Source organism: Balaenoptera ricei, chromosome 20 (assembly GCF_028023285.1).
Source record: "Balaenoptera ricei isolate mBalRic1 chromosome 20, mBalRic1.hap2, whole genome shotgun sequence".
In the NCBI taxonomy this organism is placed as follows: domain Eukaryota; kingdom Metazoa; phylum Chordata; class Mammalia; order Artiodactyla; family Balaenopteridae; genus Balaenoptera; species Balaenoptera ricei.
This window is the reverse complement of record NC_082658.1, coordinates 38067990-38083692: the sequence shown is the minus strand read 5'-3', so window position 1 is coordinate 38083692 and position 15703 is coordinate 38067990. Positions and strand designations below refer to the sequence as shown.

General features: G+C 47.4%; 1 protein-coding gene across 3 annotated transcripts; it reads left to right on the top strand.

Moving 5' to 3' along the window:
- The first annotated feature begins 4023 nt into the window (after nucleotides 1–4023).
- MKS1 (MKS transition zone complex subunit 1) lies at nucleotides 4024–15386 on the top strand. 3 transcript variants are annotated; one of them, XM_059907743.1, is made up of 18 exons: nucleotides 4024–4114; nucleotides 4528–4637; nucleotides 5759–5829; nucleotides 6303–6458; nucleotides 7495–7592; nucleotides 7780–7908; nucleotides 8172–8276; nucleotides 8708–8816; nucleotides 9349–9405; nucleotides 10452–10494; nucleotides 10760–10825; nucleotides 12318–12388; nucleotides 12739–12808; nucleotides 12909–13016; nucleotides 13696–13829; nucleotides 14334–14416; nucleotides 14503–14600; nucleotides 14707–14886. In XM_059907743.1, exons 1-18 carry the CDS (start codon nucleotides 4035–4037, stop codon nucleotides 14796–14798), a joined length of 1680 nt encoding a protein of 559 aa, XP_059763726.1. In that variant the 5' UTR covers nucleotides 4024–4034; the 3' UTR covers nucleotides 14799–14886. The 3 variants fall into 3 exon arrangements, with proteins under 3 accessions (XP_059763726.1, XP_059763728.1, XP_059763727.1); XM_059907745.1 differs by lacking the exon at nucleotides 14334–14416 and having other exon boundaries at nucleotides 14707–15386; XM_059907744.1 differs by lacking the exon at nucleotides 4024–4114 and having other exon boundaries at nucleotides 4630–4641.
- Nucleotides 15387–15703: the final 317 nt, after the last annotated feature.

Below are 15703 nucleotides of genomic sequence, written 5' to 3'. Positions count from 1 at the left end.
TGGAAAAGAAGAAGTAAAACTGTCACTGTTTGCGGATGACATGATACTATACATAGAGAATCCTAAAACTGCCACCAGAAAACTGCTAGAGCTAATTAATGAATATGGTAAAGTTGCAGGATACAAAATTAATGCACAGAAATCTCTTGCATTCCTATACACTAATGATGAAAAATCTGAAAGAGAAATTATGGAAACACTCCCATTTACCATTGCAACAAAAAGAATAAAATACCTAGGAATAAACCTACCTAGGGAGACAAAAGACCTGTATGCAGAAAACTATAAGACACTGATGAAAGAAATTAAAGATGATACCAACAGATGGAGAGATATACCATGTTCTTGGATTGGAAGAATCAACATTGTGAAAATGAGTATACTACCCAAAGCAATCTACAGATTCAATGCAATCCCTATCAAATTACCAATGGCATTTTTTACTGAGCTAGAACAAATCATCTTAAAATTTGTATGGAGACACAAAAGACCCCGAATACGCAAAGCAGTCTTGAGGCAAAAAAATGGAGCTGGAGGAATCAGACTCCCTGACTTCAGACTATACTACAAAGCTACAGTAATCAAGACAATATGGTACTGGCACAAAAACAGAAACATAGATCAATGGAACAAGATAGAAAGCCCAGACATTAACCCACGCACCTATGGTCAACTAATCTATGACAAAGGAGGCAAAGATATACAATGGAGAAAAGACAGTCTCTTCAATAAGTGGTGCTGGGAAAACTGGACAGCTACATGTAAAAGAATGAAATTAGAATACTCCCTAACACCATACACAAAAATAAACTCAAAATGGATTAGAGACCTAAATATAAGACTGGACACTATAAAACTCTTAGAGGAAAACATAGGAAGAACACTCTTTGACATAAATCACAGCAAGATCTTTTTTGATCCACCTCCTAGAGTAATGGAAATAAAAACAAAAATAAACAAGTGGGACCTAATGAAACTTCAAAGCTTTTGCACAGCAAAGGAAACCATAAACAAGACGAAAAGACAACCCTCAGAATGGGAGAAAATATTTGCAAATGAATCAACGGACAAAGGATTAATCTCCAAAATATATAAACAGCTCATTCAGCTCAATATCAAAGAAACAAACACCCCAATCCAAAAATGGGCAGAAGACCTAAATAGACATTTCTCCAAAGAAGACATACAGATGGCCACGAAGCACATGAAAAGATGCTCAACATCACTAATTATTAGAGAAATGCAAATCAAAACTACAATGAGGTATCACCTCACTCCTGTTAGAATGGGCATCATCAGAAAATCTACAAACAACAAATGCTGGAGAGGGTGTGGTGAAAAGGGAACCCTCTTGCACTGTTGGTGGGAATGTAAATTGATACAGCCACTATGGAGAACAATATGGAGGTTCCTTAAAAAACTAAAAATAGAATTACCATATGACCCAGCAATCCCACTACTGGGCATATACCCAGGGAAAACCGTAATTCAAAAAGACACATGCACCCGAATGTTCATTGCAGCACTATTTACAATAGCCAGGTCATGGAAGCAACCTAAATGCCCATCAACAGACGAATGGATAAAGAAGATGTGGTACATATATACAATGGAATATTACTCAGCCATAAAAAGGAACGAAATTGAGTCATTTGTTGAGACGTGGATGGATCTAGAGACTGTCATACAGAGTGAAGTAAGTCAGAAAGAGAAAAACAAATATCGTATATTAATGCATGTATGCGGAACCTAGAAAAATGGTACAGATGAGCCAGTTTGCAGGGCAGAAGTTGAGACACAGATGTAGAGAATGGACATATGGACACCAAGGGGGGAAAACTGCGGTGGGGTGGGGATGGTGGTGTGCTGAATTGGGCGATTGGGATTGACATGTATACACTGATGTGTATAAAACTGATGCCTAATAAGAACCTGCAGTATAAAAAAACAAACAAAACAAACAAAAAAAAAGCCTCCAAATAATGGTTCTATTTTAGGGAGAACACATTAAATGTCAACTCTGAACCTTCCTGACTGGGGATGGGGGAGGAAGGGTTGCTGGGGGTGGTACAAGGGATTTTGGCCTTTATGCTATATAATCCAAACTTTTGATGTTTAACAAGATGTCAGTATATAAATGTAGTGGGGATCAGGCTACTCTTGATATCAGGGTACAAACTCCTTCCAGAATCTGATAAAAGCCATGAACTCTTTCCAGAAAATGGCCCCCACAAAAATCTAGGGAGGTTTTTTTTAATTGACGTAGAGTTGATTTAGAACATATTAGTTCAGGTGTACAACATAGGCATTCAATATTTTTTATAGATACTCCATTTAAAGTTATTACAAAATAATGGCTATATTTCCCTGTGCTGTAAAATATATCTCTGCTGCTTATTTATTTTATACATAGTAGATTGTATCTCTTAATCTCATATTGGTATCCCCTACTGGTAAGGGAAAGAGTCAATAGACCCTTTGAACTCTGCTCATGGATCCCATTAAGAATACTGACTTATACCAGTAAATATAAGGAGAATAAAAATCTAGTTTACCTGTATAAAAATAATTCACCTATGGTTAGACAAATAACTTATATTTCCATACCATGTGGTACAGTACCTATTTTGTCTATAATTATGTCAGATTGACTTTGCTATAAGTTTGATTTCGCATAAAACTAAACTGTTGGTACAGGCTCCACCTTTATCATTTGTTGTTCATGTGGCACAGTGTTGCCTATTCACAACTTAAAAAGAAAAAATTAGAGTGGCTTTTCTCTTAAAAGCTAATATTCTGCCTCCGTGGTTTCACCTGTTGAAATAATTATTTCCCAGATTGGCAACTGTGTGCTTTTATAGAATAAATTGGTAGGTAAGAGGTCGTGAAGCAGAGTGGAAGGTGTTCAGGCTTCAAAAGACAGACCTGGGCTGGAATCTCAGCTCCTTCACCACTTACTAGAGTTCAACCTTCAAGCTCTGGCCTTCAATAACTTCATTGATTAAATGAGAATAACAAATACCTACTTAAGGGGTTTCTAGGAGGATTAAGGACAATACAAACAAAGCGCCCAGGCTGTATCAGATCTTAAATAAATAGGGCTATTGTTACGGTGAGTCCTTAGTGTTACACAACAGCAGCTTTATTGCTTAGGGCTCCCAATGCCATATAATGAAACTGGCATGAGATTCTTGAGTTCAGGGGACTATTGCCTACCCTGTTGAGGAAGCAGCAAATGTCAAAGGCTGAAAATTGTTGACATCTCCAAGGTGTCAGGGAGCTAGACTCAAGGTTATGGTGTGTCCTGCCTTTGGCAGTCCAGTGAAGCACGTCTTCATAATGGCATTTTGTTGACTTTTCCCAAGGCCAGTGAGGTATCTAAGGTGGCTTAAAAATCCGGAAATAACACACGCAGGGGAAAAACCAGTGCAATAATGACATCTTTTCCTTCCTTACTGTTAGCTTCCTTGTTTCTTCTTTCTCTGGTTCAGTGAATGCCAACACAAGGATTAATAAATCTTGACACTTTTTTGCCTTCTTCCAAGAATATATTTTCATGTCTGAGTAACCGTCATCACCTCCCCTGACTCCTTTGGGAAGAATGGGTGCATTCTGTGAGTCACGTCCACCGATCAGGAGGCCAAAGTTTCCCAGGATTCAGTGGAAGGCTGTGTCGTGTGGTGGAAAAAGTAGTAGTTGAGAACTCAGGACGCTTGGGTTTGGTGTCCATCACCATTTCTGTCTGAATCTGTATAAAAGGGGCCTATAGCGCTGCTTTAGTTCCCTCATTTGTAAAGTGCATCAAGTCTGGCCTTGGCTGTGAGCGAGCTTTGTTCCCACTCAGGATTAGCGGCAAACCCGCAGATGCCCCAGCCGAAGCGTGCGCTTGCACCAACTGGCCTGGGCCTGCAACGGGCGGGGCTCTGCAGCGCCGCGTAGGGAACCGGGTTCCCGCCTCCCTAACCCAGCGTTTCCGTTGCCAGGGGAACTGGGGCGGTGCGCTTTCCGGCGCAGTCGCGCGCACCGCAGCTGTCATGGCGGAGACCGTCTGGAGCACTGACACCGGAGAGGCCGTGTATCGCTCTTGGGACCCCGTGCGCAACCTCCGCCTCCGGTAGTCGCATCACCCCAGAGCCCCGTGCTTTTATGCTGTCAGATAATTAGAGCCTGAACTTCACTTCTTGTTTGCTGGGACCCCCACTTGCGTTTGCAGTCCTGACCGCCGTCACCTCGTCTCCCCGCGTCTCCCTCACTACCCGGCACCCTCTTCACTCACAACTTCCAGACCCACCCTTTCAGGACCCTGCCCCTCCCAAGTTTCTCGAGGCCCTGTGTCTCCAGTACACTCTCCCATCGTCTTCTTCTTAGGGCCCCGTGCCCCACTCACATCCCCTCTGTCGCCTACACCCAGCCACATTCTTGGTAGCCGTACCCTCTTCTGAGTTTTGTTTCCCCATCTTTGCTCTGCGTTCATCTCCTGGTTGAGTGTTTTGTAACGAGTATTTTGGGCTTCTCTTTTCCTGGCAGAGTCCACCTGCAAAGAATCACATCAAGCAACTACCTCCATTACCAGCCTGCTGCCCAGCCCGGGAAGGACCTCATAGACTTGGCCACTTTCAGGCCTCACCCATCCGCCAGTGGGTGAATGGTGGTGATGTGGCCGCTTGGGGATCTGGGGAAGGACCTAGGGCGGAGGTTACCTCTTAAGACAGAGTAGACCCAGGTCTATAGTCTGAGAAAAGGTATAGAGAGGTTGGGTTTATTGTCCAAGGTCACAGGGCTGGTAAATGTTGAAGCCAGGATTTGATCCCAGGCAATTTTAACTACTACATTATGTTGTGTAAAATTGAATAAGGCTTGATTCCTGCCATCAAGATGCTGATCCGAATTGTGGTCAAATGTAGGGAAATAGCAAATACCATACTTTAGATATGTTATAAATTTGCCTGTCAACCTAAATACCATTTGTGGCATTTTTTTTCTGAGAGAAAATATCGCTCCAAGCTTGAAACATACAACTAAACACATTTTAAAACAGCTTAAAAATTGGGGTCTGCTTGGAAAATGTACATATTAACACCATCTGTGATCTAGCAGTTTTCCTTATCTGGGAAGCCAGAAAAGTGAGGAAGAGAGGACAGTGTGTTTGTGTTAGGTCACTGGTCTCTCTGCTTTTGTTGTTTCTGTTCAAAAATATTCCTGGGCAAGAGTGTGAGCTGGCAGGTTGTGAAGCATGTGTCTTTGAAAAAGACATACTCAGCTAGGAGTGTGTATATTAGATTTGGTTCTTTAAAAAAAAAAATCAGTTATATGTCTTTCCTTTTCTCTCCTGATACTTGGTCTCTTAAGGTTATAGTGTTTGTGATTCTAGATATATGGCTTCAGGAATAGTGAAGATAAAAACGCCACAGTTCCTGTCTAGCAAATGTAGGCAATTGGGATTGAGGAAGAGCTATTCAGCCTATATCTAATAACTTTCAGCTCTTGACACTGAATTAGATCAAATAATTCCTGGAAAGCATGACTTCCTTTTATTCAAATCAGAGTAGTGATGAAGACTTCTTGGGTCCTAATCTTGGCTTCTGCACATATCCACAGCCTCTATAGAGTAAGTCTAGAGTGAGTGCTTCATAGATCAGTGAACTCCAACTGGTTTTGTGGCAAATATAAGAGCAGGGACTTTGGTTATAACCAACCACAGAGCAAGAAGTGGTGCTAGTTTGGCTCAAACATTTGACTCACTCTGTTGTCTTTGGAGGTGGACACCACCCGGAGGTAGATGAAGAGGAGGAGGTCGTGATTGGATGGCAAGAGAAGCTCTTCAGCCAGGTGAGCCAGTGTCCCTTGTCTGCTCAGTCTGCCTCCCCCCGGTCCACCTCCACCTGACTAGTCACAGAGAAGGATTCTTGATGCATATTGCTGAACTGATTTCCAGAAAGCTTATAACAGTTTATACTTTCCACGGTTGTGCTTATGGGGTCAATGGAATATAGTGCCTGCCACTACCCAGTTTTATAATCCTGGGTAAGACACTTTTCATCTCTGGGCCACATACCAAAACAGCAGAATTACTGTTTTGGTATGTCAATTCTGTAATAGCAGAATTGAATTAGACTGTCACTGTGGTTCCTTTCAGCTCTAACATTCGTTGGCTCTCCTGTCCTCCATTAGTTTAGATAAACGACAGTTGGCTATGAGAACATGTCAAATTGCATCAGCTCTATAGAACTAATTTGACCAAACTGTTATAGGAACAAAATTTGACATATTCTCAGTAGAACTCTGTTTCCTTGTGACCTCAGTTTGAAGTAGATCTGTACCAAAATGAAGCAGCCTGTCAGAGCCCTTTGGATCATCAGTACCGCCAAGAGATTCTGAAGCTGGAGCATTTGGATGGCAGGAAGAACCGACGAATCTTTACCTACACTGACTCTGATAGATGCACCAATTTGGAGGAGGTAGCATTCTTTCCCAAGCACCGTAGCTCCCTTCACCTTTGTCTCCCTTAGCTTTCTGGCCTCTCTGTGTGTTAACTCAGAAACCTGTTAAGGGGACACAGAGCTTCTGGCAGCCAAGCTGGGGTAGGTGGGCACAGTCTGCAAGGGGTGTGGCTGCTGTTCCCTGCTCCCTCTGCTGGAGGGCCTGGGGGAGCCGGCAGTGTCTCTAATGATAGGCTTGCAGACCACAAACTGGGAGAAGCAGCCACTGGGTTTGACTTCCTCCGTGCATCATGAGATCAGACAGGTGGATGGAGTCTAGAACCATCTAGATAAAATTCATCATGGATTCAGCCAAAACTGAATATATGGGTTTGAAGAAGAATTCAGTACTGCGTAGGGAATGGCTTATATCCTCAATTTGCCTCTGACAGCACACCCTCATGGACTTGTTTTACATTTTCTTCTGCATATTCTGTCTTCTTAGTGAGATTTTAAACTCCTTGAGGGAGGGGAGTGCCTATATTTTCTGATTTTTGTCTATGACCTTGTAGATCTCTGCAAGGAGCCAGGTGTTAAGTGAATGTTTTTGAAAGGTTGATGCTTATATCAGGAAAGCTGTGGGTTGGTAGCATATAAAATTTGGGTTGTCTGTTTTGGTAAAGAAAAGGAAATTACAGGTAGTGTTCAGTTACCCGTGGGAGGGTTTTCCACAGAATACTTATGCCACACTTCACACCTGCCAGCCACCTAGTGATGTCAACATCTGCCAGGCAGACTCACCAAACTTTTTGTTGGTATGTGTTTAGAGATGGCAGGCTCATTTTAAGATTAGCATAAATAAATTCATTTCTCAAGGATAATGTGCCGCTACAACCTTCGGGCAAACCAAGGCTTGGTTGGGCTCTTCTTTGGGCTGTTTGTGCCACTGTGCCCTCCGTCAGCGTGATTGTGAGGTTCAGGTTCTGTGTGAGGTTTCAGAAGGAAGACTTCCCTCCGGGTCCTTGGTCCCACATGGCCCTGAGCAGGCTTACACTGGGCTGCTCTGTTTTCCCAGCACTGTCAGAAAATGACCACCGCAGCCAGCGAAATGCCGTCATTCTTGGTCGAGCGAATGGCAAATGTCAGGCGGCGACGGCAGGACAGGCGAGGGATGTGAGTGCAAGTGTGTACAGGGCCGTGGCGGCCTCTGTGGTCCGTCCATGCCTGTGTTCTCGGTATGCCCACCACCTCGAGCGTCCCGTCCTGCAGCGGGCCTCCACCTTCGCGTGCTCCCCTGAGCTCCTCCTTCAGGCTCTTCGGGGGGTGCCAGGGAAGTGACCCTTCCTGTGGTGTCTCCCAGGGAGGGTGGCATCCTTAAGTCACGCATCGTCACCTGGGAACCCTCAGAAGAGTTCATCAGGAACAACCATGTCATCAACACCGCTCTTCAGACAATGTACATCATGGCGGACCTGGGGCCCTATGGAAAGTGAGTGAAGCTTCTTACTGCCCAGCTCAGACCTTCATTCTCTTCTCCTGTCACTAACCATCACTCTCCTGTTATAGTCATCCCAGGTATATGGGAGGGAGGGATTTTTTCCTTCTTCTTTTTCTTTGGAAGAGAGTATTTTACCGTGACAATTCTCACTCCAGCCTCTGTCCTCTCCCCTGATGTGTCCCGAATACCTCTTCCTCCTTCCCTGGAGGTGGGGCAGCAATCTTGAACCCTGGTGTTAATTCCCTGGTTTCTAGGCTTGGCTATAAGAAGTATGAACATGTCCTCTGTACTCTGAAGGTGGACAGTAATGGTGTGATCACAGTAAAACCTGACTTCACTGGCTCCAGAGGACCCTACAGGTGAGAAGAGGAAGAAAGGGATGGCGGAGACTGGCATTCCTTTCCTTGGCTTCACTTCTTGCCCCAAGTTGAGGAGATTCTCTGAAAGCCCTTCGTCTGTTCTAACTTTTGAATTCCCAGCAGTGGTTCATATTCTGTTCCAGGTCATAGACCCTTAGGGCATCCTGTTCTCAGAAAATATGCACCTACACTGATTTGAAAGTGATACCTCTATCAGTGTAGTTAAGTGAAAATAATGCTCTGTGCTGCTGCATGTAGGGACTAATCAAAACTGGGAGAGATGAACTAGCCAGGTCTTCTCCTCTGGGTTGACTGTTCCTCCTCTTATGTCTTAGAATAACGGAACTGTAAATCGGCTCATCCCTGGGCTGGGGCTGGAGGGCCCATCTCCTGTTTTCTGAGTCAGTCCCTTTGTGGCTTTGACCTTACAGAATCGAGACGGACGGGGAGAAGCAGGAGCTGTGGAAGTATACGATTGACAACGTGTCCTCCCTTGCACAGCCTGAGGAGGAGGAGCGGGAACAGCGTGTGTTCAAGGACGTAAGCGCTGGTTCATTCCGAGAACCAGAGAGCTGGGAGCTGAGGCCGCAGTCGAGGTTGGGTCAGCAGGTGCAAGGCCTTGCTCTTAGTGGCCTCCCCTGACTTGGGAAGCACTGCTGACATATCAGATATAAGGTTTCGATCCTATTATAAGATCATGATAATAATGGCCATTTGTTTGAGCATTTACCATGCTCTGTGCTAGGCCCTGCACATACTTTATTTCATTTAGACTGTACCACAAGCCTTTGAGGTGAATATTTTTATTATTACCACTTTATAAATGAGGAAATGGAGATCAAGAAGCTAAGCAGTCTGCCCAGGGTCACGTAAGTGCGAGAGCCAGGTTGGTCCCAGACCAGGGACTCCAGAGCCTCTGTGCTTCACTGTCAGATGTCAGTGTCTGGGCTGCTTAGGCCTCCAGCTTTCTGTGGCACTTCCCACTCCTGCTGCTTTTCTCCCTCCCGTGCAGATCTGAACCCTGGTCTGGCTGGGGTCGCACCTTGAGTTTCAGTGTGGTTTGTTTCCTCAGCTCTATGGCCGGCACAAGGAGTATCTCAACAGCCTCGTGGGCACTGACTTTGAGACGGTGAGTAGCTGGGTTTCTGTAGCCAGAGCGTTCTGACTGCAACTGAGTGACAGTTCTCTCCTCAAGGTCCCAAAGACATACTCTTCAGTGGACAAAAGTAACAAATAACATTTAGAGTATAGCCCTTGTTATGTTTTTGAAGCGTTGCATATTGATATAGAAGTGTTAATGCATAGGAAAAGGTCTCAGAGGGCACACACCCTATGGGTGGCTTTCTCTGGGGAGGGGGTGGGATTGGGAAATGGTAGATGGCTATTGGGTGGTGAGAGGGACATGTCAGGAATGTTTACTTTTTATTCTCTAAACTTAGGTGGTTTTGAATTTTTATCAGTGGGAGTGCATTCATGTATTACTTTGTAATTAATTTTAAATAAATATAAAGATGAAAAGTGTCTTCCTTACACTTCATGTAGATATTTCTCCTAATGCCCCATAGAGAGGGAGGGGTGTCATTTCTGTTTGTCAAATAGTTTGGCTCTTAAAACAAAACAAAAGAGTTTAAGTCTTTACGGACTTAACTTTGTCTTCTCTTATTCCAGGAGTTCCATTTCTAGATCTGGAAACAAGGAGAGAGTTACCTGGTGGTCTCCCTCTCTCTCTCTAAAAAATTAACTTTCGCTATTTTTGTGTTGTATTAGCAACAGATTTTCGGTGTTAAAAAAGTTAGATAAGATAGATACACAAATAATTTAAAAAGGAAACTTCCTCGTTTCTTGACCTCCCTCTAGAGCGAGCAGGGGTCTCTAGCCTCTTGCTGTACGGCAGCAGGCGGCTGTGGAAGCTTCTCTTGGCCATTCTTGTAAATTCCCCACACTTTGTCGCCTTCCCCACCATTTAAATTAGGTGCTTTTCCCCTTACGTTACACACTTTTAGAAATGAAGGAAACAGATTTGTGCAGAAGTGGCAGGTGGGGAGGAAGCGGGATTAGTCACACACCTGGGTCTGACGTCCAGCGTCAGGTCCTCTGGGGATTTACGGGCAGGCTGGAGGAGAGGGGTCGCTTCCCTCAGACCTCCTGATCTGTCCCCCCTTCTCTCTACCTCAGACGGTACCAGGTGCCCTCCGGCTCTTTGTAAATGGAGAGGTAGGTAAGTGTCTTACCAGACAGAAGTCCCCTGATGCTTTGATGCTTGGCAAGTGCCAGATTTAGCTGTGGAGTAATCCTCCCCGCCCTAGTAGAGGCCTTGGGTTGTCCGCAGCACTCGGGAGACCCAGGCATGTGTCTTTCCTGGAAACACAGAGAGTTCCTGGCCCGTGAGGGACTTGCTTCCACACGTGGGTGGGCCCTTCAGGACTGGGGCGGGTGTTAAGGGTGATAGGAGGATAAGCTGAAACAGTTTCCTGTTTTCTTAGTTTCAGCCCAAGGCTATGAGTTTGACAATCTTTACGTCCACTTCTTCGTGGAATTGCCGACTACTAGTAAGTAATATTCATAAGTCTCTCTTTTTACCCATTCTGACAGTTTTCCAGAGGCATTCGGACTTCCTTCCCCACTCCTCCACTGAAATTGTTACTGTTCTTTTCAAGGTCATAGATCACTTCCAAGATGTGAAATCCTGTGGTGACGTCTCTGCCTTCACCCTACTTGGCCTCTCAGAAGCATTCACCACAGCTCACTTTCCTCACTGAAACTCTCCTCTTGGCTTCTGGCTCTGTGCTCCTCTCTTCTCTCTCATTGGTGGCTCAGCGGCCTTCTTGGCTGTTTCCTCATCTTCTGTTGATCTAAAACTATTAGAGTACCCAAGGCTGGGCTTGGCCTTCTGTGACTCTCTCTCCACGGTCTTTCTAGGTGGCCTCATACATCCTGTGGCTTCAGTACTGTTTGTATGTCTCAGACTCCCAGATTTCTCTCTCTAGCCTTAGTCTCTCCCCTGAACGCCACACTCATGTCCACTTACCTCTTTGTCATTCCTGTTTAACGTGACCAAAAGCTTCTTGATTCCCCCTCTTGCCTCAAACCTGCCCTCACGGTCTTTCCCATCTTAGCAGAATGGCAACGTCATCTACTTAGTTTCTGATACCGGAAACCTAAGAGACATCCTTGATTCCTCACTTTCCCTAGCTCCCTACCGCCATTCATTCTATCAGCAGTTCTTGTCAGTTCTGTCTCCAAAAGATGTCTTGAATCCTCTATTCTCTCGAGGACCCTGGGCCAAGCCACCGTCATCTCTTGCTTAGGCCAAAGCATTAGGTTTCTAATTTATCCTCTCGCCTCCTGTCTTGCTCCCTCTTACGTTTCATTTGCCACGTACACCACAGCCTAACTGAGCCTTTAAAATGTAAACCAGTTGTGTCTCTTTTGAACTTAAAGCCCCAACAGCTTCCCTTCCCACTTAGAGCAAAATCCAAACTCCATTCCCTGAACGAGCTGGCCCCTGCCTATCCATCCCTTACAACATTGCAGTTGTAATTTCTGTTCTTGAACAGGCCAAGTTCATCCCCACCTCAGGGCCTTTTCAGGGCCATTTCCTTTGTCTGAAAGCTTTTGTGTCCTGTCTTTGCACGACTCGTTCTGCTTTAGTTTAGGTCTCAGCCTAAGTGTCACCTCTGAGTGGTGTTCCCTCACCACCCCGTCTAAATGAGCCTCCAAGCCACTCAGTGTCTTCACCCTGTTTTATTTTTACTTTAGCATTTATTACTACTTGATAGTGTTTTGTTGGTTGGTTTGTTGTCTATTCCCCCCTCCCACCCCCAACTGGAGTGGTAGCCCCATGAGAGACAGGAAGCTTTTCTATCTGGTCACCAAGATGTCCCCAGTGATCGGTCATAGCACATAGCAGACACACAGTGAATGTGAAATGAATGATTGATTGCATGAATGAGTGAGTGAATGGAGAAAGGAACTTTGTCTTTTTCTCAACTGCTTGCCTTCCTCCCCGTTGACTTACTATATGTGGTCTTTGGTTTTCAGGCTGGTCAAGCCCAGCATTCCAGCAGCTCTCAGGAATAACACAGACCTGTGCCACCAAGTCCCTAGGAATGGTAGGGCAACGAGAAGGGGCACCTAGAAGGGAACAGGACTGCTCGGGGGAAGGCATCTGAAGATTATCAGGCTAACGTCCTGGGGAAGATTCCAGAGCTGGGTCCGGCCCTTCACTGTGGGCTCTGCAGGGATGCCTGGTCCAAGGGTTCTCTCTGCCTTTTTGAGAGTGGTAGCAGCTCGGGTTTGGGTGTCCCTTCACCTGTCAGCCTTTTATTTCCTACCTGGGGTGATAGTTTTTCTTTTTCCCTTGGGACGGTGACCTTGTCGTTGGCTACAGGGAAAACAGATTCCAAGTGGGCCCTTGTCCACCCCATGGCACTGAGTATAAAATAGCATTCCTCTTTTTTAGGATAATGTGGCTTACTTCTCCTACCCGTTCACGTTTGAGGCCTTCTTCCTCCACGAGGATGAATCTGCCGGTGAGTGGCCCGGCAGGTGCTCGGCCTTGGGGCTCCTCAGACAGGCCCTGTCCTGGTGAAGGGCCCCCCCCGACCTGGCCGCTTGTCCCCCTTGGTGCAGGTGCTCTCCCGGCATGGCCTGTGCTCTACTGCGAGGTCCTCTCGCTGGACTTCTGGCAGAGGTGCCGCGTGGAAGGCTACGGGGCTGTGGTGCTGCCTGCCACCCCAGGTGACCTCTCATCCCTGCCCTTCCTGTGGCCCATGTGCCCTAGCTCCTAGAAACAAGACTAACACTTCAGAAGATTGGACCACTTCCTGTGAGGAGTAGGGATGATGGGGGATTAGAAGCACTTAACTTGCAAGATTCCTTGCTCCTTTTGAGGAAATGTTCCCCCTCTGTTAGAGACAGCTGGGTGAAATGACCGCTAACTGGGAAGTCGAGCAGCTCTGGGCTCTGCTTCCGGCTCCTCTGATCTGACTCGTGGCCTTGAGGGAGCAGCCACGCGGCAAGACGGGCTCTCGGTGGGTGTGTATCGAGTGGATCAGCGTTCCTTTTGAAATAATAGCCGCTGTCTTCTGTTGTGCGCCAGGCAGTGTGCTAAGTGCTTCTCATTTAATTCTCCCCACCACTCTGTGAGGCGTAGGTGTTGTTATTAGATGAGGAGAATGGGGCTCAGAGAGGTTGAGAAACTTGTCCTGGTGCCCGGGTAATAACTGGCAGAGCTGAGATCTGAATTTCCATGGGATTGATTTTCAAGTGGGTACCCTAAACCATGATGATGACCTTCACCAGAGGTCAGGCCATCACCAGACCAGGTGTTTTGGTGGTGGCGAGGCCCGTGTCATTGCCGGGCAGTCAGCAAGGGACCACGTGCCGCTTCCGGCCCCATTCTCCTCTTCCTGCGCAGGCTCACACACCCTGACGGTCTCTACGTGGAGGCCCCTGGAGCTGGGCCCGGTGGCTGAGCTGAGGAGGGTTTTCATCGGCGGCTCTCTGGAGCTGGAGGACCTCTCCTACGTGCGGGTACCAGCAACCTTCAAGGTGACTTTCGTCTTTGGGGAGACTTCATGCTGGGAACTTATGTCCCTGTCTCTTCTGGAATAGGTGGAATCTGGCTTAAGGCCTCTTAATTGTTCATTGCTTCATCATTGCTTAGTCCCTTCCTTCCTGTGGCTTAAGCGGGAAGTCTCAGCCACATCTTGCACCAGGTACAAACATCACTGCTATCCTAGGAGAGCTCTGGAAAATAGTACACTTAGAGGTCTCCCCTGGTCCCTGTCGGAATAACTGGCCCCTCCTTCCAGCCCATCGCTGAGTCCTCAGGAATCAGAGGATTGGCAGGCAGCTTATAAGACTGCTGATTCTCGAATGAGGTTGGAATGTTCCGTGATTTACAGTTGGGAGGTGATGGAATCTGGGTGTTGGGATGAAGTTTCCCCAACAGAACTGTTCTCCCCAAGAATGGGAATAAGAATGGGAGTGAGGCCACTGTGGCGCCTGGGGTGTAGGAACCAACAGAAGCCTGACGTTAACCGGATGCCGCAGGGGGAGCGTCTGAGCCGCTTTGGACTCCGCACGGAGACCACAGGCAGTGTCACCTTCCGCCTGCATTGTCTGCAGCAGTCCCGGTGAGTGGGCCTGGCCCCCCGCCTCGCGGCTCCTGACCCTGAGGGCTGCAAGAGCAGCCATGGCCATGTGGCGGGCTCCCCCGCAGGGCCTTCCTGGAGTCCAGTTCTCTCCGGAAGAGGCTGAGGAGCGTGTTGGACCGTCTGGAGGGGTTCAGCCAGCAAAGTTCCATTCACGGTGTGCTAGGTAGGCTCCCCCCACCCAGTCCCAGCCACCCCCCCCTCCAGCATCCACGTGGGCCCCATTTGCCCCACACCATGGCAGCTGACTCCTGTGTCTGCTTCCCTCACAGAAGCCTTCCGTCGAGCCCGGCGCCGCATGCAGGAGGCCCGAGAAAGCCTTCCCCAGGACCTCGGGAGCCCCTCGGGGGCCACGGTCTCCTAGCTCGCTGCAGTCCTGGCCCGCCGTGCACGAGGACAAGACGAGTGATATCCAAGGCCTGGGCCCTCTTCGTCTTTCTGATTAGAGACCCCGCTGACCTGCTGAGAACCGGAAGAGCTGAGAATCCCGGGCTGGCCCCCCTGCCTGATCTTCAGCTGCTGGGTGGCAACAAAGCCAAAGACCCTGTGGCCCCCATATGGTCCCTGTCTTCATATGTCAGCCACTGCAAGTGACCATCGCAACAAGACAGGCTTTTTGGTTTGAGACCAGTTTTGGGGGGAAGCCCAAAGTTAGTTCTGTCCTTGACACAGCCTCCTTTCCAGCCTGTCTCACGGTCTCAGTGGCAGAGAGCAGCAGTACCTCCTGCTCCACACCTGCTTTACACATGGAGGCCTGAGAAAGAAGGCAGGCAAGAGAGATCTTACATTCCTGGCCCAGGAACCCAGCCTCCTCTTCCCAGGGTGGCTTCCCCTTCCTGCTGGGGGCTTGTTTCTGTAGTAAATGAAGGCTGAAGGCAGTGCCCAGTTCTTTCTGCTAGCTAGCTGTCATCTTTTATTGTGTTTTTTGTACATAAAAACTTTTTATACTGACTGACGTTCTGTCGGCTGGTTTTCTGCTCGGGTCGCTTGCATGGCCAAGGTATTCTCCTTAATGTCGGGGCCCCTAACGCTGCTGCCCTCCCCTGCCTTTTCCTACTCCCCAGTGTCTCGATGCTCTAAACTCAGCCCCCAGGAGAGGCTTTAAGGTTAGTGCCAGCTGTGTCTTAGCAGCACTCCTCTTAAACATCTGGAGCAAAGAATGGGACTGAGGTCCAGCCCCCCCCCGCCCCCCCTCCCCGAGCCCAATGCAGAAACCAGCTTCCGCCCTCACGGGTGCTTTATTGGTAGAAGCAGAGTGTGCTGTGCAGC

Excerpts from the sequence above, each read along its gene's own strand:
- MKS1 (XM_059907745.1), top strand. The coding sequence starts at position 4,035 with ATGGCGGAGACCGTCTGGAGCACTGACACCGGAGAGGCCGTGTATCGC. Across the intron at positions 6,459-7,494 it reads GATGCACCAATTTGGAGGAG|CACTGTCAGAAAATGACCAC; the intron begins GTAGCATTCTTT and ends CTGTTTTCCCAG. Across the intron at positions 8,277-8,707 it reads GGCTCCAGAGGACCCTACAG|AATCGAGACGGACGGGGAGA; the intron begins GTGAGAAGAGGA and ends TTGACCTTACAG.